Source organism: Macaca thibetana, chromosome 14 (assembly GCF_024542745.1).
Source record: "Macaca thibetana thibetana isolate TM-01 chromosome 14, ASM2454274v1, whole genome shotgun sequence".
In the NCBI taxonomy this organism is placed as follows: Eukaryota; Metazoa; Chordata; class Mammalia; order Primates; family Cercopithecidae; genus Macaca; species Macaca thibetana.
In genome coordinates, this window is record NC_065591.1 from 101,980,813 (window position 1) to 102,003,237 (window position 22,425).

The 22,425-nt window shown below is 38.3% G+C and overlaps 1 protein-coding gene across 4 annotated transcripts in view; it reads left to right on the forward strand.

The window, feature by feature from the left end:
- Positions 1-21,375, forward strand: part of ZC3H12C (zinc finger CCCH-type containing 12C) — a 78,219-nt gene extending 56,844 nt beyond the window's left edge. For all 4 annotated transcript variants that reach the window (XM_050757685.1, XM_050757686.1, XM_050757687.1 and 1 more), the window contains exons 3-6: positions 2,140-2,279; positions 8,784-9,018; positions 12,798-12,904; positions 13,876-21,375. In XM_050757685.1, the coding sequence (XP_050613642.1) occupies positions 2,140-2,279; positions 8,784-9,018; positions 12,798-12,904; positions 13,876-15,272 (1,879 nt within the window). In that variant the 3' untranslated portion in view covers positions 15,273-21,375. The remainder of the gene's footprint in view (positions 1-2,139; positions 2,280-8,783; positions 9,019-12,797; positions 12,905-13,875) is intronic.
- The last annotated feature ends 1,050 nt before the right edge of the window (positions 21,376-22,425 follow it).

Consider the following 22,425-nt stretch of genomic DNA (forward strand, 5'->3'; position numbering starts at 1 on the left):
ATAGCTTCCTATTAACTATTACATAATAACTTTTCTGCTCCTAATAATGGCTTTTGCCATAGAATATATTTCTTGGTATTCATAGAAGCTGTGCCAGTTTTCTTTTGGTTCATGGTATGCCTAGCATAGCAATTAGGGATGTTTTCAGCTGCAGACAACAGAAAGCTTGACCACAGTTTCTTAAACACGTGGAGGATCATATGTTTCTCAACAAGATGGAGATATTTACCACTAACGGTGTGCCGTTTTTCATCCTCATCCTTGTTTTTTCCCTGTGAGTCTTTGTGGAGAGGGAGGATAATGAAACAACCTTTAATATCAGAATGGCATAGTACAGTATCCTGTTTATCATCTATAGAATCTTTATCCCGTAATTGTAAATGGTTTGCTGTTTACACACATTTTATGAAAGTAAAAGTTATTTAATTAATTAGGAGATAGAATTTCCTATTTCTAGAGTAAATGTGACAGTTATCCTTACCAAATGAAATTACCAGGAAGAAATGTTTATGCAGGCCTGTCGTTAGAGCCAGAAGCAATTAAATGCTCAACTCTCAGTAAACCAAGTATCATTAGTTTACTGGCAAAGCTTATTACAGTAGATTTCAGACAAGATCCAGTGCATTCAGGGTGGTATGGCCGTAGACACAATGCAATAGATTTCAAAGCATTAATGCAAAGTAAAATTATAGTGAGGTTTTAGCAAGCTGACTTTTTGTATCTAGGAATACTTGGTACATGTGTTCTCTCTAGAGATACCATTTTCTACAGTTTTTCTGAAGACTGATTTCAGTATTTCAGTATTTTCCATGAAACCTAATATCACTTGGTACCTTTTGCTGGAGCATTCACCAGGCTATCAGGTCACCCTTCTTACCTATAAAATGACCTCAAAATTTCCCTTTCCTTATCCTATTCCCTGAAACTTAGTGCATCTGATTTCCCATCTAATCATGCTGACCATTAGGACAGGACTATGGAACCAGGTATTGTTTCTTGTTTGTATTTGGAGCCTTCAACATCTACAAAGCAAGTTAGTCTATTTCTGTTTTTTACTAAAAATGATTAACCATATGTTAGATGGTACTAGGGTTTCCCAGGGAACCCTAGAACAAAATATGAATATGCCTAATGTTTAGTTTCTGCTAAAGGTTAATAAAGCATTTACCTACATTATTTCATTCAGCCCTCCTTAGTCCTAAGAAGAAAAAATATCTCCATTATAGATAACAAATAGAGCCTTCACACTATAAAAGAACATAATTATTGCATTCAAAGCAGGAGGCTTTTTCTTCAAAAACATTGGAATTAGTATTTTTTTTTTTAATTAGTAGGTTAAAGTGTACAGGTAGGGCCTGGTACTAGATAAATACTTACTGAATGACTACACTCTTAGTTGGGCATTTTCTTTTAGGCACTAAAGCTGCTAATCCAATTTTGAATGCCGTTTTGTCATCATTTATTCTTGTCCAACACAATATAGTTGAACAGAAACTAGGTGTCTTTTTACTGCAGTGTATGCAAAGTGTTTCTTCTATGGAGTTAAGCATTGTGAACATGTTTTTCCTTTCAGTGAGTGTGTAGTATGTTGTTTTACATTGGTCACCTAATAAAGTTTGTGCATTACTCAGTCATTGAGTATTGAAATATACACTAAGAACTTTTGAGAAAGAAAAGTTTTTAGAAACTCGTAACTATTTACTTATGAGTTTTTACAGATTTTTTTACAAATGATTTTTACCACTGTTTTTACAGATTTTTTTTTCTGTATTGAGTTCTTGACATTTGACTGAAATTCTTCTTGCTGTGGTTGAAAGAAGCCCTTTCTGTTTTCTTTATTCTGATCAAAAACAGCTTGTGTCTTTCTGACTAGTTAACCTTTACAGCTTTACCTTTGAAAACTCACTTTTGTTTCTGCTCTGGAAAATAATCATCCCAATTTTCTTTTGTGTCTTTCCTCACAGATCTTGATTTTTCAGCTTAGTTATCTTGATGTGTCTCTGAGCTATAAACTCCATTTTAAATCTGACATCTCTTATTACTGTTGTAATTATGTAATAATTGCTGTTTATAAACTTGAATTAATTTACTTAAATTTAGGTTTTATTGTGTTTTAAGTGTTCTGTAATAATCTTTCAGCCATGGAAACAAAGAAGTATTTTCCTGCAGAGGAATAAAATTGGCAGTGGATTGGTTTTTGGAAAGAGGCCACAAAGATATTACAGTTTTTGTTCCTGCGTGGAGGAAAGAGCAATCCCGACCTGATGCTCTCATTACAGGTAGGCTTATTCCAGGCGGCTGCTTGTTCCTCGCTTTCCTGTAATTCCCATGCAGTGTCTGGCACTGTCAGGTATCCTAAATCCGTTTCGCTTACTCCGTGTATGCAGTGGGACACTAACGTTGGTTTTTGTTGTTGTTGTTTTCTGAGATGGAGTCACACACGGTCACCCAGGCTGGAGTACAGTGGTGCGATCTTGGCTCACTGCAACCTCCACCTCCCAGGTTCAAGCGATTCTCGTGCCTCAACCTGCCAAGTAGCTGGTACTACAGGCACGCACCACCACACCCAGCTAATTTTTCTATTTTTAGTAGAGACAGGGTTTCACCCTGTTGGCCAGGCTGGTCTTGAACTCCTGACCTCAACTGATCTGCCCACCTGTATGAGTTTCAGGCAATGATGGCCTCTATAACTGTTCACTCCCAAAGTGCTGGGATTACAGGCATGAGCTGCCATGCCTGTCCTGGTTTTGAGTTTGAAAACTATCTGGTTTTATTAATTAAACATTAATCATCACTACATAAGCCAGGTGTTTTTGTCTTTACTTTTATGGAAATTCTGACTTCAAATTTTGGGAAATTCTGACCTTTAGAGAGATGCCAGAAGTCACAAGATCTGGATCCAAATTCTGGCTTTGCTGCTCACTAGCTGTGAAGACCTTGAGCCACACAATGAACCCTTTTGGGCCCCAATTTTCTCATGTGCTATTGTGACATTAGGTGGCGGTCAGATTCTAATAACAACAGTTCAAAAAAGACATGTAAGACCATAAGATGTGCTTCAGTCCAGTAGAAAGAAATGTATTTTGCATTATGTTGTAGTGTTTAAATGTCTGAGTTTCAGGCAATGATATCCTCTATAACTGTTCATTACTGTTGTTGAACATTTTGCCCAATTGCAGTGATTTACAATCAACCTCCAACCTTTCTTGTCCTTCTCTCCACATCCAGTATTGACAAAAACTGAGGCACCTGTGTAAAGAAAACTGTAAAACATTTTAAATAAAAAACAAAGAGACCACCTAATATATACCCAAAGGGTATGATTAAGATTTAATTTTCAGCCGCACACAGTGGCTCATGCTTGTAATCCCAGCACTTTGGGAGGCTGAGGCAGGCGTATCAGTTGAGCTCAGTAGTTCGAGACCAGCCTGGGCAACATGGTGAAACCCTGTTTCTACCAAAAATCCAAAAAAAATTAGCCGGGTGTGGTGGTATGTGCTATGGTCCCAGCTACCTGAGAGGCTGAAGTGGGAGAATCACTTGAGCCCTGGAGGCGGAAGTTGCAGTAAGCTGAGATCGTGCCACTGCACTCCAACCTGGGTGACACAGTGAGACCCCATCTCAAAAAAAAAATAAGACTTAATTTTTATGTATAATTATTATGTCATTGTTAAATTAACATAAGAATGAATAGGCAAGTCATGGTGGAGCCCAGAGCATGGAACCAGACCCTAGCCTATGTATATAAACGTAAAGCAGAGAGGTCATAATTCAACCAGTAGTACCAAATATTGGATAACCCTTTGGGAAAAGTGTACTTGTTTAGACCCTTATCTTACACCATATAACAATAAATTCCAGATGATTGAAGACTTAATTGTCAAAAATCAAACCATCAGAGACCAAAAGAATTTTCTAAATTTAAAACTTTTAGAAGAAATTACTTAAGGAAAAGAGAGATAAAATTATATCAAAATTAAAGCTCCTGCATTTTGAGAAACTTTCTTAAAAATGATAATCGACCAGTTGCCTAAGGAAAAAAAATCCAACAAAGAATCATGTCCTTAATACAAAGAGCTCATACAGATTGATTAAAAAAACAAACAAACTTCTTTCCGGTATATAAGCATCAAAAGGCTAGGAATAGACAACTCCCAGAATGCAAGCACTAAATAAGAAAAAAAGTTCAACCCAATTAGTAATTAAATAAATGCAAATCTAAACAATGTTATTTTTTACCCAACAAATTAGCAGAGATGGCCAGACGCAGAGGCTCACGCCTGTAATCCCAACACTTTGGGAGGCCAAGGCGGATGGATCACTTGAGGTCACGAGTTCAAGACCAGCCTGGCCAACATGGTGAAACCCTGTCTCCACTAAAAACACAAAAAATTAGCCAGGCCTGGTGGCGGGCACCTGTAATCCCAGCTATTAGGGAGGCTGAGACAGGAGAATTGCTTGAACCCAGGAAGCAGGGGTTGCAGTGAGCTGAGATCACACCATCACACTCCAGCCTGGACAACTGAACAAGACTCCATCTCAAAAAAAAAAAAAAAAAATTAGCAGAAAGTAAAAATTTGATAACACTCATTTCCCTGAAGCAGTTACTCATAGGCTGCTGTGGAAATTGTTGCAACCTGTCAAGAAAGTAGTTGGTCTTAAAATATTAATATTCTTGGATCTACTAGTTCGCCTTCTAAGAATAAGTTCCAAGAAAATAAGAAGTACAGACAAATACTTATGACCAAAGATATCCCATGCAGTATTATTATTTAGAATAGAAAAAAAAAGTGTTCATTCATTAGAAGAATGGTTCAATCAATTAGGATGTATCAATATGATAGAATATGCATTAGAATGTTCAGGCAGAATTTTTAATGATCTGCGGAAATGCTGTTTTACATAAAAGGCAGATTTTATTTTATAGACAGACACACAGACAGGCATACATATATATATACACACATATATCAACAATGGAAAGAACAAAATACACAGAAAATGATGAGAAGGAAATATACCAAACTGTTAACAGTAATTGCCTCTTGGTTGCAACTTTGTGAGGTCTTTATTTCTCCCTGCTTCTTAGTACTTGTCCTTACCTTTCTAATTTTCTACAGGAACCTAACAATGTTTTGATAATGGGGGAAGGGATAAAGTAAACTTAAAAAAAAAAACAATATTTAAGCATGTAAATGACTTTAAAGCTTCCTGAACATGAAAGGAATATGAAAGCAAGAAGAAGAGAAAATGATAGTACACTGTGTCTAAGTTTAGTTTTAAAAATACCAGCATGCAGGCCGGGTGCGGTGGCTCAAGCCTGTAATCCCAGTACTTTGGGAGGCCGAGGCGGGTGGATCACGAAGTCAGGAGATCGAGACCATCCTGGCTAACATGGTGAAACCCCGTCTCTACTAAAAATACAAAAAACTAGCCGGGCGTGGTGGCGGGCGCCTGTAGTCCCAGCTACTCGGAGGCTGAGGCAGGAGAATGGCGTAAACCCGGGAGGCGGAGCTTGCAGTGAGCCGAGATCGCGCCACTGCACTCCAGCCTGGGTGACACAGCGAGACTCCGTCTCAAAAAAAAAAAAAAAATACCAGCATGCCAGTCCCTGGAACACATCAGTATGCAGACTGCTTTGTAAAATGCCAAACTAATGTCAGAGGCTTTTAGGTGTTATAATCCTAGGGTGATAATTCTCTTGACTAAATCCCTCAACCAGATAATACCTGGTAAATTGAGTAGCCTAATACTCTTTCACTGCACCAAAAAAAGACACTTGATAAGAAATATTTTCAAGTTGTCAGCATCGTAGATTCAGATTAGCACTTTTGCCAATCTTCCATTCATTTATCAAATATTAAACAAGCACTAGCTGTGTATCAAGTGCTGTGCTAAGAACTAGAAATTCAGTTAACTTTCTAGTTTTACTGAACCCATATTACTTAGGTCAGGATTATTTATGTCATTCTAATTAATGTCCTTCTAACCTCATTAACAATTAAATGCAAATTAAGCATGATGACTGTGAGGCCACCGAACTTAATCTACAACTCACTTTGGTGAGGATCAAGACATGGCATAGATGAGTAAACATCCTCGCAAATAATAAAATGCCATAGATTACTCATGAATGTAAGACTATGAATGAACTGAAAGACTTCAGAGTATATCGGTTTAAGTAACTCATTTATTCACTCCACAGTCACTGAACATCTACTGGTATGCCTCATGGGCTGGGTGCTGATACAAAGATAAATGACATATGGCACCTGCCCTCAAAATGCTTATCATGTTAACACACAAAACTATAATATGACAACTCCTATAATTGAGACGGGGCACTCGATTTTGCATTGGTATTCTTTCGTTTCTAAAAGAGATCAACAGTAGGCCGGCCCAGTGGCTCACACCTGTAATCCCAGCACCTTGGGAGGCCCAGGCGGGCGGATCACGAGATCAGGAGTTCGAGACCACCCTGGCCAATATGGTGAAACCCTGTCTCTACTAAAATTACAAAACTTAGCTGGGCATGGTGGCGCGCGCTTGTAGTCCCAGCTACTCAGGAGGCTGAGGCAGAAGAATCGCTTGAACCTGGGAGGTGGAGGTTGTAGTGAGCTGAGATCGCACCAGTGCACTCCAGCCTGGGAGACGGAGCAAGATTCCGTCTCAAAAAAAAAAAAGAGATCGGCGATCGGCAGTTACATCTATTAAACAAAATTAAGTTGAAGAGCACAGTGTTTATTGAGAGCTTGCCAGGCACTGTGCTAGCTGCTTTGCCGTAAGTTAACTCATGTACTTCTCATAGTTTATCAACTGCGTTTGAAAACATGGAGAAACAGGCTCAACAAGATTGTGATTTTCTGATGTGGAAAGTGGCAGAACCTGAGATTTGTCCATGATTTGCTGATGCCCACATTTCTTCCACTCATACAAAGGTCTGGTCTTTTTTTTTTTTTTTTTTTTTTTTTTTTTGAGACAGAGTCTCACTCTGTTGCCCAGGCTGGAGAGCAGTGGCATGATCTCAGCTCACTGCAACCTTTACTTCCCAGGGTTCAAGCAATTCTCCTGCCTCAGCTTCTCGGGTAGCTGGGATTACAGGTGTGCACCATCACGCTCATCTAATTTTTGTATTTTTCGTAAAGACAGGGTTTTGCTATGTTGACCAGGCTGGTCTTGAACTCCTGAGCTCAAGCAGTCTGCCTGCCTCAGCCTCCTAAATGTCTGGTCTTAATGAATTCTTCTGTCAGGAGCATCATCAATCTGTATGCCAGGATTAGAGCTGACCCACGTCACTCTTCCATCCGTACCCAGCTCACACTTCTGCTGTGGCAATTACAACTCTTGCTTACCTGGCTTATGTGTCTGTCCAGTGCAGTGAGACTGAGGCTCCTTTGGAGAGGTCATTTTTAGTCTTGATGGCTGTTAACACCTAGCACAATACCAGGAAGGTATGTAATAATCATCTGTTGCGGAGATGGATTGAAAAAAACTTAGTAAGTCCAGTTAATAAGCCTTGAGAAGTAGTGAGCTTTTAGAAGAAAAAAAAAAAATCCTGACATCTGTAGGTTTGTGCCCCGTACTCTGTGCCAGAATTTACAATGGTGGAAAAATGGGGGACAGAGGAGCAAAAGTAGAAGGAAAGGATGGTTGAAAGAGAATTTTTATCATTGATCAACATATGAACTCTCGTACCCTTTTTTAAATCACAAAACAAGTCAATAGAGTTACAAAGTGCCATAAGAGTATGCCAACTAGCCGGGCGCGAATGGCTCACTCCTGTAATCCCAGCACTTTGGGAGGCTGAGGCGAGTGGATTACCTGAGGTCAGGAGTTCAAGACCAGCCTGGCCAACATGGTGAAACCCCGTCTCTACTAAAAATACAAAAATTAGCCAGGCATGGTGACAGGTGCCTGTAATCCCAGCTACTCAGAAGGCTGAGGCACAAGAATCACTTGAACTGGGGAGATGGAGGTTGCAGTGAGCCAAGATCATACCACTGCACTCCAGCCTGGGCGATAGAACAAAACTCAGTCACAAAAAAAAAAGACTATGCCAACCACAGACAAAATGAGCATCTCTCTACCCGGCCTTTTCTAATCAACAGATGCTTTCTCTACATAATCACTTCTTACTTCTTACTCAGTTCGACCCCCACGAGAATGCTGGCATTCATTACCCTGTCTCACAGAAAGGTCATGAAGCATATCATAGCCATGTTCATAACAACACTTGTGACCTCACTGCCTCCTCTCTCTCTGAACTTTCTGCATTTAAAGATTTTTCCCTTTGCTACCTCGACAACTTCTGCTTCCTTTCATACTCTCCCACTAGTTGGAAGAAAACAACTACAAAATATGCGAACAAACTTAGGAGGAAAAAAATGTATTGCTCACACCTGAACCCCACACAACATATAGCTGCTCTGTTAGAACGGTGTTCAAGTAGGAACGTGGAAGAAGCTGTGTCCATAGTGGTCGTGCTGATGGCTCCAGCTCTTAAGCAAAAGCTTCACATAATGACAGAATTTGCCCAGTCATGTTTCAATTTTACACTGTTCATATTTTTTAACTATTTTTAAAGCCTTTATTATTAAAATTCCTGAAGGAAAAATACTATTGAGAGTTGGAAATTATGTTGTATCTACAAATTAAATCATAATCCCTAATTAAAGGACTACATATATACAGCTAATGTTTTAGAATTTCACATTGTATGAAAGTTGCCATGTGTGTTATCTGTGTATTTCCTTTCTGAAATCCTACCATCATTATTCTTGCAGATCAGGAAATTTTACGTAAGTTAGAAAAGGAGAAAATCCTGGTGTTCACGCCATCCCGGCGAGTCCAGGGGAGGAGAGTGGTGTGCTATGACGACAGGTTCATCGTGAAGCTGGCTTTTGAGTCGGATGGTATCATTGTGTCCAATGATAACTACAGGGATTTGGCTAACGAGAAACCAGAATGGAAGAAGTTCATAGATGAACGATTATTAATGTATTCATTTGTCAATGACAAGTAAGTAAAACCATTTACTTGCCAATGATATTGCTTCTGTGAAAATATAACTATCCCTGGTAGCTGCTACAGAATTCTCTTTTTGCCACTGTCCAGACCTCAAACAGGTTTCTAACAACTGATCTCCCCACTGTTCCTCAGTGGGAGTCAGGAAAACTGCAGAATCATTGCCACAGGAGGCCCGGTGTGAGTGGCAGGCCCCACCTTTCCCTGTAAGTCACTCACAGAACACCTAAGGTAGAGGAAGTCTTCTAAGACTCTGTCTGAAGAACCTGAGGAAATAGACATAGGGGGAATTCCCATCTTCACCCTCAAAGGGGACTGCCTTTCAAAATCAATGTAGAGCGTTGATAGCTTACTCAATAAGCCATGCTTGGCTTAACAACAGGGATATGTTCTGAGAAGTTCGTCCTCAGGCGATTTCGTCATGGGTGTGAACATCGTAGAGTGTACTTACACAAACCTAGCTGGTCCAGCCTACCACACACTTAGGCGATATGATACATACAGCCTGTTGCTCCCAGGCTACCTTTTATAGCATGCTAGTGTACTGAATACTGTAGGCAATTGTAATACAGTGGTACGATATGCTTGTATATCTAAACATACCTAAACACTGAAGAGGTATATTTACCATAAAATATGCTATAAAAGATTTCTAAATGGTACGTCTCTATAGGGCACTTAACCATGAGTGGAGCTTGCAGGATGGGAAGTTGTCCTAAGTGAGTCAGTGAGTGTATGGTGAGTGAATGTGAAGGGCTAGGACATTACCATAAACCACTGTAGACTTTGTAAACTCCGTATACTTAGGCTATGCCAAATTTATCAAAAAATACTTTTTTTTCCAATAATGTATTAACCTTGGCTTATAACTTTTTTACCATTAATATATAAACTTCTTAGTTTTTAAAACGTTTTTCTCTTTTGTAATAACACTTAGCTTAAAACATTGTGCAGCTGTACAAAAACATTTTCTTTCTTTATAGCCTTATTCTATATGCTCTTTTCTATTTTTATTTTTTTCTTTCTTTTTAAAGTTTTTGTTAAAAACTAAGACACAAACACATTATCCTAGGCCTACACAGGGTCAGGAGCATCAGAATCACTGTCCTCCACCTCCACATATTGTTCCTCTGGAAGGTCTCCCGGGGCAGCACTGTGCGTGGAGCTGTCATCTCCTATGGTAACAATGCCTTTTGAAATACTTCCCGAAGAAGCTGCATGAAGCTGTTTTACAGTTAACATTTTTTTTAGAAGTAGAAGGAATACACTCTAAAATAAAAACAAAAGGTATAATATAGTAACTACATAAACCAGTAACGTAGTTGGGGACTTTTTAGTTTTCTTTTGTTTTTTTGTTTTTTGAGACGGAGTCTTGCACTGTCGCCCAGGCTGGAGTGCAGTGGCGCCATCTCGGCTCACTGCAACTTCAGCCTCCCAGGTTCAAGCAATTCTCATTCCTCAGCCTCCTGAGCAGCGGGAATTACAGGCATGCCCCGTCACACCTGGCTAATTTTTGGTTTTTTTTTTAGTAGAGACAAGGTTTCACCATGTTGGCCAGGCTGGTCTCAAACTCCTGGCCTCAAGCTGTCTGTCTGTCTTGGCCTCCCAAAGTGCTAGGATTACAGGCGTGAGCCATGATGCACAGCCAGTAACATCGTAGTTTATCAAGTATTATGCACAGTCCGTAATAGTATGTGCTACACTTTTATACGACTGGGGGCACAGTAGCTTTGTTTGTACCAGCATCAGCATGATCACAAACACATGCGTAATACATTATGCTATCACGTTACCAGCAACTTTTCAGCTCCACCGTCATATATGCAGTCCATTGTTGACCAAGCTGTTATACAGTACGTGACTGTACATGAATTTTTAAAGTTCTTAAACTAATTTAAGATTCTGGCCATGATGAGAGTCTCAAAGTTGATGAATGAACAAATGACATCAACAAGCATGTCTCATGAGAAGTAAATGTATTTATAAATATGTAGAAAAAGTTCACCTCTTGTGCTAATTAAAAATGCAAATGAATCTAAAAAGAATATATTTTCTCACTCATTTAATTCACAACAATAGTTTTGTGTATGCCTCATGCTATTAAAGATGCACTGATATATTATTTGGCAGAGGTTCACAGAAGCCTCAAGAATATTGTGTTCTATCAACCCAAAAATCTCATTTCTTGGACTATATAATGAGGAATAAATAAAGACCAGATGTGTTCATTTCTATATTATTTATAATTGCAAGAATTCAAGGGCAACTAAATGTACAATAGAGAAATCAATCAAATTATGATACATCTCCTACTGGAATATTATTCAGCTCTTCAGGGTTATTATGAAAAAAAGAATTATGCCAGGTGTGGTGGCTCACACCTGTAATCCTAGCACTTTGGGAGGCCAGGGTGGGTGGATCACCTGAGGCCAGGAGTTTGAGACCAGCCTGGCCAACATGGCAAAACCCCATCTCTACTAAACATCCAAAAAAAATTAGCTGGGTGTAGTGGTGGGTGCCTGTAATCCCAGCTACTTGGGAGGCTGAGGCAGGAGAATTGTTTGAACCCCGGGGGGCAGAGGTTGCAGTGAGCCGAGATCATACCACTTCACTCCAGCCTGGGTGAAACAGCAAAGCTCTGTGTCAAAAAGATAAAAAGAATTATTATGAAGGCTATTAAGAAACATGGGAAAGTTTTTTATGTTAAAAAGACAAAGTGTAAAATCATATTTGTGTTTGATTAAAGCCATGTAAAATGATATGTGCACAATGAAAATGACTTCAATCTAACACGGACATGGAAAGTAATTGTATTAAGATTGTGGGATTGAGTGACTTTATCTTCTGTTTTGTAACATGTAATGTTACCATATTGTTTTATAATACTGAACACTGTGTTTGCTAAGTGTTAATAATCAGCCATGTTGACACTCCTTTAAGGGTTCTTACATTATTCCCATTATTCACATTTTATAGGTAAATACTTGGGTTTAAGTTCAAATGGTGATATAATGAACAGCAGAATTCTTCAAGTGTAACTTCTTTTCATTATTCATGCCATAAATTCTTCTCTTCTTTATTAGTCCATCCAAAATACTAGGTTTATTTCCTTAGCATTTTTTCTATCTCAGCTGAGAAGCGCATTCAAATAGGAAAGAGAATAGATTGGAGTTAGATATAATTGAATCTCGACTGTGCCATGCGACATTGGATAAAAATCACCTAATTTATCTAAACCTAAATTAGAGAAGTTTACTTGTCTGTAAAATGGAGCTGATACTTCATGGGCTCATGGTTAGGACGCCGTGGTGTAGTGTGTAAAGTGCCTGGCGCTAACCCGTGTTCGGTAAGTTTGTGCCTTCCCATTGTGTTCTAGCCCCTCCCTTCTCAGCTGCTCCGCCTCGCCCCACCTGCAGCAATCTATTTCATGAGGTCTGTGTTGATGAAACTCCTAAAGTGTGACTGAAATCATTTTCTAAAACCCTTACAAAATCCCAAGACTGAGAGGAAGGAAGAATTAATAGGATATGCTCAACTCAAAACTTACTTGAATGAAAACAAATACAATTTCAGAGCTCGAAACAGTTGAATTTTCATTAAGACATGAGAACTTCATTTACTGATTTCTTTTTTACTCTGTAAACATTGAATCAAAACGCTTGGATTAAAATTTCAAAAAAAATTCCTTAGAGTGAACAAATCTTTGTCCTCTTTTTAGAATTAAATGATCAGCTTCCAACTTAGGTATCATTTTTTTATTTTCTCTGTGACAGGTTCATGCCCCCTGATGACCCTCTTGGCAGACATGGCCCCAGTCTGGATAATTTTCTGAGGAAGAAACCTATTGTTCCTGAACACAAAAAGCAGCCTTGTCCATATGGTAACTTGCTTTATGAATATTGAGTATATGCCGTTAGAACACAATATATTATTAAACTTTTGTTAATAAAAATAAACACTTAAAATTTTGGATGGCATAATATGCAGGTCTTTGGATTCCAATTAAATTTCAGAAAATGTCTTGGCCATGAAAAAGAATTATTTTTACCTGTTTGGATTCAATACAAATGCATTTCCTTATATTAAAACATGGTTCAAAAAACACTGTTAATTCTACATGAAGTTAGCTTCAAAGTGAATAAAAATTTGGAATTTTTTCATCTAGATACAAATCAGATTAGCATGGTTCTTTCGCCCTACAATAGTACACTGTGCTCTTCAAAACAGAATTTCCTACCTAATTATAAAGTCCTACTGGAAGAGAAGAGGCAGGGAGGAGTTGAGGACACAGAGGTATTAGCCAAAAGTTCTGGAGGTGGCTGGGCACAGTGGCTCAAACCTGTAATCCCAGTAGTTTGGGAGGCCAAAGTGGGCAGATCACATGAGGCCAGAAGTTGAGACCAGCTTAGGTAACATGGCGAAACCTTGTCTCTACTTAAAATACAAAACAATTCACCAGGTGTGGGGGCGCACATCTGTAATCCCAGCTACTCAAGTGACTGAGGCATAAGAATTGCTTGAACCCAGGAGGCAGAGGTTGCAGTGAGCTGAGATCACACCACTGCCCTCCACCTGGGTGACAGAGCAAGACTCTGTCCCAAAAAAAAAAAAAAAAAAAAAAAAAGTTCTGGAGGTGATTGTTACTCATTCGGCCAACTTCCTACTGCTCTTAATAGTAAGGAAGTGAGAAGACTGAGAAGTGACATTTCTCAAGAGTAAAGAACAGGGTGACACTTAAAACAGCTCCCATTTCTGTCGTTGTCTCTTCTACACGTTAAAATCATAGGGCCAAACTGTGTTTTCCGGATCTGATGGTATGCTCCTTTGCCTAATTAATTTTACTCTTCTTAGGAAAGAAGTGTACCTATGGACACAAGTGCAAATATTATCATCCCGAAAGGGGCAGCCAGCCACAGCGGTCAGTGGCTGATGAACTCCGTGCCATGTCTAGAAATACGGCAGCCAAAACTGCAAACGAAGGAGGACTGGTGAAAAGCAACAGTGTTCCTTGTAGCACCAAGGCTGATAGCTCTTCTGATGTCAAACGAGGTGCTCCAAAGAGGCAATCAGATCCAAGCATAAGGACTCAAGTCTACCAAGACCTAGAAGAAAAGCTTCCCACCAAAAACAAATTGGAAACCAGGTCTGTACCTTCCTTAGTTAGCATCCCGGCTACTTCTACTGCAAAACCCCAAAGCACTACATCTTTAAGCAATGGCCTTCCATCTGGAGTTCATTTCCCACCTCAGGATCAAAGACCACAGGGACAGTATCCTCCAATGATGATGGCAACCAAAAATCATGGAACGCTAATGCCTTATGAACAGTATCCAAAATGTGACTCGCCTGTCGACATTGGATATTATTCCATGTTGAATGCATACTCAAATCTGAGTCTCTCAGGCCCACGAAGCCCTGAAAGGCGTTTCTCCTTAGACACAGATTATAGAATAAGTTCCGTAGCTTCTGACTGCAGCAGTGAAGGGAGCATGAGCTGTGGGAGCAGTGACTCCTACGTGGGTTACAATGACCGGTCCTATGTCAGCTCCCCCGACTCACAGCTAGAGGAGAATTTGAAGTGTCAACACATGCACCCTCACAGCCGCCTTAATCCTCAACCCTTCCTGCAGAATTTCCACGACCCCTTAACCAGAGTGCAAAGTTACAGTCACGAAGAACCAAAGTTCCATCACAAGCCTCCTCTTCCGCACTTGGCTCTGCACCTGCAGCACCCCGCTGTGGGCGCCCGGTCCAGCTGTCCCGGCGACTACCCCTCTCCTCCAAGTTCAGCACACTCTAAGGCACCACACCTAGGGAGGTCCTTGGTGGCCACGAGAATAGACAGCATCTCTGACTCTCGACTTTATGATAGTTCTCCTTCACGACAAAGAAAGCCTTATTCCCGCCAGGAAGGCCTGGGAGGCTGGGAGAGGCCGGGTTATGGGATCGACGCCTATGGGTACCGGCAGACCTACTCCTTGCCCGATAACTCCACGCAGCCGTGCTATGAGCAGTTCACCTTCCAGAGCCTGCCCGAGCAGCAGGAGCCCGCCTGGCGGATCCCGTACTGTGGAATGCCGCAAGATCCCCCCAGGTATCAAGACAACCGAGAAAAGATTTATATCAATTTGTGCAACATCTTCCCACCTGACCTTGTGAGAATTGTCATGAAAAGGAATCCTCACATGACAGACGCCCAGCAGCTCGCCGCAGCCATTTTAGTGGAGAAATCCCAGCTGGGTTATTGAAAGATGATGCATCTTTGTGGTGTTTAGTAGTTTTTTTGTTCAGCTCAAATGCTGAGGGAGGTTTGCTACAATAGCACATGTGATCTCCTTCTCGGCAAGGAGGTTATATAGTATCCATTTATGTGAAATACTGTATCATGGAATCTGTATGTATAGCCCCACATGGTGGAAGTATCACGGGATTGCTTTACATTTAAACTTTTTTTTAACATTTCCTTTTTAAAGCTATATCCTTGGCTGGAAATTTTTCCAGTTTGATTTAATAGATGTATCTGTGATCTTTGATATTAATCTTTGGTGCATCAGGGGTTTATATGCAGCACTTTTTATCCTTGTTTTGTGTTTTATTAACTTGGTGTTTGTCTATCAATTGCAAGCAATTACAATACCTTCAGAATGTGGGACATTTGACTAGACCTAGCAAACTGTTTTTTCGAGCCAAGCTTAATTAGACTCTTTTACAGCTTTTTAAGTTATTTTTATTTGGGGAAAGTGGGTTTCTTTGTGCTATAATCATTATTTATAGAAACAAAGATATACTACAGCACTGACTTTATATTTTAAACAAAATGTAAGTTACCAGTTTTATGTTGAAATGGGTAACAGTATATATATTAGAATGATTTACAATATGGCACTTTTCATTGTGTTATTTTTGTTTGGATTTTTTTCTGTTAAGAAATTAGTTAATTTAATATGGTTGATTTAAAAGAAAGCAGATGCAATCAATGGAAAAAATGTTTCCATTTTTTTTTAAATGAATAAGGCAAAAGCTATAACTGTTACAGGTTAGAGCTTTGTTATCCAGCTGTGATGTGCTTCTAGACAGTAGAAGTGGAATTGAATTCCTAGATTTCCATTAACCTGTATTTTTAATATGTCTGTCTTTTTGTTTTGGGGCACAACAATACTGGATAAAATAACCCTTTCACAGCACTTGCCTGTTTTTAATGAATCTAATTATTCACAATGCAACTTTTATATTTAACATACTCTTTAGCTTTCCTGCTATTTATCAAGGCTGGCCTGAGGTGGGTTTATGTGTTGAGGATATGCAACATTTCTTGATACTGCACTATAGAAATGGTGATGGAGAAGTTGTAAATGGTAACTTAAAATTTTTGTAAGATATTGTATATTTTCCATTTTCCTGAAGGTAGTTTTCTTGGGGGGCCTGTTATATTATTAAGGCCAGATTCTTGCCACAAATAGTGTAGTTTTAGATACAGACTAAGGTCTGTTCTAGTATTAGTAAGGGATATTTCTGGTTTCAAAGTCATGGGTTTTGCTAGCGGTGAATACATTTCTGCGGATTAGAAGACAGATTTTGCAGCCAGTGGCAGACAGTTGTGTGACTGACATCACTTGACGGTTGCCTCCAGATTTTGAATTGTACTTTGTGTAACAGACTCATTCAGATCTTTTTCTGTAGTCTGCTTAGATGCCCTGGCTATTCTGATTATTCTACATGCTACAGTTTGAAGTAAAGCCCTGAAAAACCAGAAAGTACCTTTTACTGTTGATACAAATTGTATCTTTTTAACTATAAGAACTGTTTTGATTTGTAGATCTAGTTAAAACACAAGTATGTAACTATGATTAGACTTTTGGGCAACATTTTATCCCTTATTTAAATACAAATTTTTTAAGTAAAATTGAGGTCTAGAATAGGTTAGAAAATAAAAATAACAATTTAGATAAATAAAAGTGTTTGTCTTAGTTTTATATAATATATTAAAACACATTACATAAATTTATTGGCATTTTCTTTCTCCTAAAACTTACCTAGTGTGAACTTAAAATAAAGGTAAAATGCTGCCTGAAAATAATGTCCAAGCACCTTTGACTAGGATAACATTTTCACTACTTGTGCGACACTGTGTGTTGCACGAAGTAGGATTTGGGTATACAGTAAATGCTTCTAAAAGGCATTGTGCATATTGACATAACCAATAATCTGAACCGTGTTCAGCAAACTTAATTCAGGAAAGTGGTATTCTACACAATTATTGCTGTTGTGTTTGAAATGAGTGTGGCACTCATCTGTACCCAGAAATAATATGGGTGAGACCACACAACCCATTGTGAGTGGTGTCTGTCTGAGAGCAACGCTACTCACCTGTGAAATTGTTCTCCTTGATTTGGTTGGTCACTATAAAGCAAGTTTAAACGTAGAGGCTAACTCCAGTGCCAAAACTAGGGTTACAGATGTGTAATATCTTTTATTTTAGTCATATTCTAAGACTTTTTTTTTTTAGTATGAAATCACTTTTAAATTATACATGTAGGTTTTGCTTCCATTTTCTTCATTTTACCATTTATTTGAACATTCGCCAAATTTTACTCCATTTATTTAAATGAGATCTTAGGTGAGATGTGTGTGACACTTTGAATTTGACCTTCTTGTGTTATTAGCTGACTATTTGTCATTGCCTCATGGATTTTAAATTATGGGAAAATAGTGTAGCCAGCTGCCACCTCTACTGAAGTGAATAGCTCTGAACTACCCACACTAAATCCTTCAGTGTAATTAATTATGAGTTTAAAAATAGCAGTTTTCTTATGTGAAGAGGACAATTTGTCCCCTTGTTTTGAATCACCAATGTTGCGTTCAGAGCTGTAGAATGAGATAATTGGCAGACTTTAGGTACAGCAAATTCTTACTTATCTAAAGCAATAAGTCAAAGGAGTCCATCATTAAATTAAATCCATAGCTGATCACAAGCCTTCATGTTAGCCAAAACTTTCTCTCTAACCAAATCTTTTACCAGACTTGCTAATAAGTAACCAGAGAGGTGTGTTAATAAGTGAAATTGCCAGAAATGTTCAACTGATCAAAAACAAAAAAAGGATTCAGATTGGAATATTCTGCCCCTGAATAATTGACAGTTGACTGTACTTTACACAGTAAGTAGCCAGTCTGTTGTCTCTGTGTCTTAGTCCAGAGGGAATAGCACCTAACTGGCCAAATACTGGCTCTTGGTATTTCCTTCTTTCTTGCATGTGATACAGACGTTTTCAGTCTTGTTTTTATGATCTCTCTATATATCCTGATAAGAGTTTGTCACTGACCTACACATTTGGAAGAAATGCACCCCAGTATACAATATTTGATACTGGTGGAAACTTGACCTTTGTGTTTTTATGAAAATTCATTTATGAGAATATGTAATATAACTGAAGAGTATTTTATATATATCTATATATACACAAATATGTATTTGTTATGAGGTATTAAAAACAGGGGTTGGGGGAGTGCTTCTGATGGCTAACTTTTCTCTAATTGAACTATGTTTCTTTGAGTTGTGAACGACCAAGTCTGGGGTCTGGACAGCCAATGATAAGATTTAGAACCACTTGGATGGAAAGCGATTCTTCACTGGTTTTATTCTTGGTATTTTAAAAGAATTATTTTGATATTTTTAATAGAATGTGTAATTTTAAAGTACACAAAAAACTTAAAGTAGTATTGATTATACAAATAATTATTTAACATGTCTTATGGATGTATCTATATGTATATAGACAGTAATATATTTATAAAACAAATATACTTTGCTTATGTTATAGCTCTTGTTTGTGACAGGTGGGAGGATGGCTCTGGGGGGTGTGTGTGTGTTTGTGTGTGTGTGTGTGTGTGTGTGTGTTGAAAACTCAAGCTGTTTTCCTCTGATTTACAATGGTATTTACTTTAAAGTATATATGGTTTTCGTTATTCTTTTTGCTATTCAGCTTCCTTATTCAAGATAAAATAAGATGTACAGTTTTCTGGCCATTCTGTTGGTGTGTGGTGCATCCATTTTATTGTCATATAACTCCTGGAGAATTCTCAAGTGACCTGAAATCAAACAGGTTCTGGTTGGACATATACTTATGTTCCAAATATATTAAAGATGGTAATTCAGCTAACATGTTAAGTTTCCAAGGTATACACTGACAAATAAAGTGAGGTATTAAAAAGAGATGGATTACACACATGCCTTAGAATAAGAGAAAACAGAGCGTTAATAAAAGTAAAAAAACATACACTATCTTAGCCCCCTAGGGCAGGGGCGGATTTTTTCTGTAAAGGATCAGATAGTAAATAATACAGGAATCATATGGGCCTAAAATACCATTGTAAAAACTACTCATCTCTGGCTGTATAGCATAAGAACAGCCACAGATAACATGTAAAATGAGTGTGGCTGTGTTCCAATAAAACTTTATTTACAGAAACAGGAAGCAGGTCAGATTTGGCCTGTGGGCCAGGGTTTGCTGATCTCAAGAAGTAAATCCTAGTATATGTTAACAGAAGAAATCATAATTGCATTTCAGTTGACATTCAAAGAAAATCTGGTAGTTTTTGATATCCTTCAAAAGAGGATTGTTAGACATTCATATTAAAGCATCCTAATTCATTTGAGTTTTTTACCTGTTTACACCCGTTATTTATTAGAGATATTTCTTGTGCTTCACCACACACAAAAAAAGCATTCTGTTAAAATGTTTTAATATGTATTGAATTTTTTTCATGAACTTTTCATTTCTATTGATAAATGGGAATCCCTTACCAACCTTTTGTTTTTTAACAGCCTCATGGACCAAAAAAATCTGTTGCAGCATTTAATTAGCCACAAATACATTTTGGCTGCATTTACCAGTTACATTTTTCTGTTGGTTTTGGCTTCTAATAAATGATATATCTGCCATTCTTTAAAAATGGTTTTAAAGAAGATAAATATATTGTAATTTCACATGCTATAGCTTTATTCTGTAAGATTAAAACTTGTGACTAGTGTAATCGTAGCTATAATGTGAGTGGCATGTTACAATGTAACTCTTTATAAGAAATAAAATGTATCTCTGCTTTGTCTGTCCAGATCTTTAGGTTTTTTAGATGCTTTGGGACTGTCCTTGGTCAATGATATTCTTCATATGATCATGTGTAATTCTGAGTTCGTTGGAAGTACACGCTGCTGAGCATGTTCATTCACAGTGCTTTATACCGGCTGTTGCATGGATAATATCATTTTTATAAGAACATTTAAACAGCATGAACATCATTATCCACTTAAATAGTTAAACTTTATTTTAAAATTGGAATGCAACTCTGGGTTTTAACAATGTTTATTTTTTTTAAGTGGTTACTTTGTTTTTCCTTAATACTTTCGGTTAACTTGCTTATTAACTCCTGTTGCAGTGTTAACTGTTATATGTTAGAAAGTGGCTTTTCCCCTAAGATCCTTAGTCTTTTAGATTTAAAGACAATTTAAGGTTTTGGCCACTTGGCAGTAGAAAATGTGCATGTTTTAACTTAGCTTTATAAAATCCCTAACGTTTTAACTTCTTGAACCATATACCAAATTTGCCAATTTTCTGTCCAAGTATTTCAGATGAATAACAAAATGTTGTTCATTAAAGCTTTCGCCACCTTTCTTAAAGCAGCTTATGTTCCAAGGAAAGAAGGCATCGAAAAGCAAACGTTTCTTTTTATGAAGAATACGTGTTCGAATTCCTTCAGTTTTTTTTGAAATTAGAAATTTCTTATGTGAAATATTCACAAACATGCAGACTTCTGCAGAGACAAAGCATTTCATTGCAAGTGTACCAGGTTATTGATTTTATCTTTTCCTTTCAGGGTTTTTTCTCCCAAACCAGAGTCGTATGCTGCTAGTAGAATTTTTTATTTGATCCTGCAAACTTTTCTTATAGGAAAAGTAAGGCAAAAGATGTTCAGTGCAACCATCTGATAAACTGATGTGATTGTATTTATCCTCTGTTCTGTGTATTTCTGTAATGGAATCTTTATAATTCCCAAAGCAGTATTTTAGATCTACTGGAAATCTATATCAAAACAGCTATGTGATTCTGCCACTGAGAAAAAAATTTAAAAATTCTTTTTTCTTCTGCTGGTTTTTCTTTAATGAAGAAATTGATCTCATATGGCACCATAGATGCTAAATAAATAAAAGCATCATACTTCTCTACTTTGCCCGCATTCAGAGCTTAACATTGTGAGCATTGTGTAAGATAAACACATGGTCAGTATCAATGTAAATGTTAGAGCCATAATTAATTTCTATGAAAATTGAAATTAAATGTCAAAGACAACTAGACATAACTTAAGGCATGATGAGAGTGGTTTTTTTTTTCCCTAACCCGTCATTATAGTGTTGGTTCCCGGTGCTTTTGAAGTATCATCAGGTGTCTGGCTAGGAGTATTGTTGGTAGGGACCTCGTCCAGGGAGTTTGTAAGATAATGCTAGATGGCACGACATCCTCTTTTCTGATTATGAGGGCTGCCAATTGATTTAAAATGTATTGAAAGGGCCGAGCGCAGTGACTCACGCCTGTAATCCCAGCACTTTGGGAGGCCAAGGCAGTCGGATCACTTGAGGTCAAAAGTTCGAGACCAGCCTGGCCAACATGGTGAAATCCCATCTCTACTAAATATACAAAAAGAAAAATTAGCTGGGCTTCATGGCACACGCCTGTAATCCCAGCTACTCAGAAGGCTGAGGCAGGAGAAGGTTGCAGTGAGCCAAGATCGTGCCACTGCACTCCAGCCTGGGTGACAGAGCGAGACTTCGTCTCAAAAAAAAAAATGTATCGAAAAGACTCATGTTGGTGCAGTGGTATTTACTAGGATGCGCAAAACTTTGAGCACTGATGTCCACGACACCCTGACAGGTAGTGGGGCACAGAGAACGAGGGTACATACATGCCCCCTTCAAGGAGTTCAACTTCTTTAGCTGGCCTGGAATGTGCAGGGCCACATAGCCAACAGGAATAAGGATTTTGTTTGTAAAAATAAATTGAATAGATTTGAATGAACAGAAATGGAAATTTTTATCTCTTTAATAGTCGAGGCTGGAAAAGTTAGATCACTGTGGGGAAAGGCTCTGCTTCTGTGAAATTCCTGCACAGATTGGGAGAGATTGCAGACAGCTGTCAGGAACTCCAGGGCTGTGTTTGAATCTCAGTCCTGCACATATTACTATGGTAACTATATATATGAGACACACAATATGTAAAATTTGGGCAAATTCTCTTTCAGAGTCTTTTTCATGCACAGCTGTGAAATGATCAGAATGCCCATCTCACAGGCTTATTGTCACTAGCTACATGGTGGTGATGACAGTGGGCGTAAGGATAACTCAAGGACAGATGC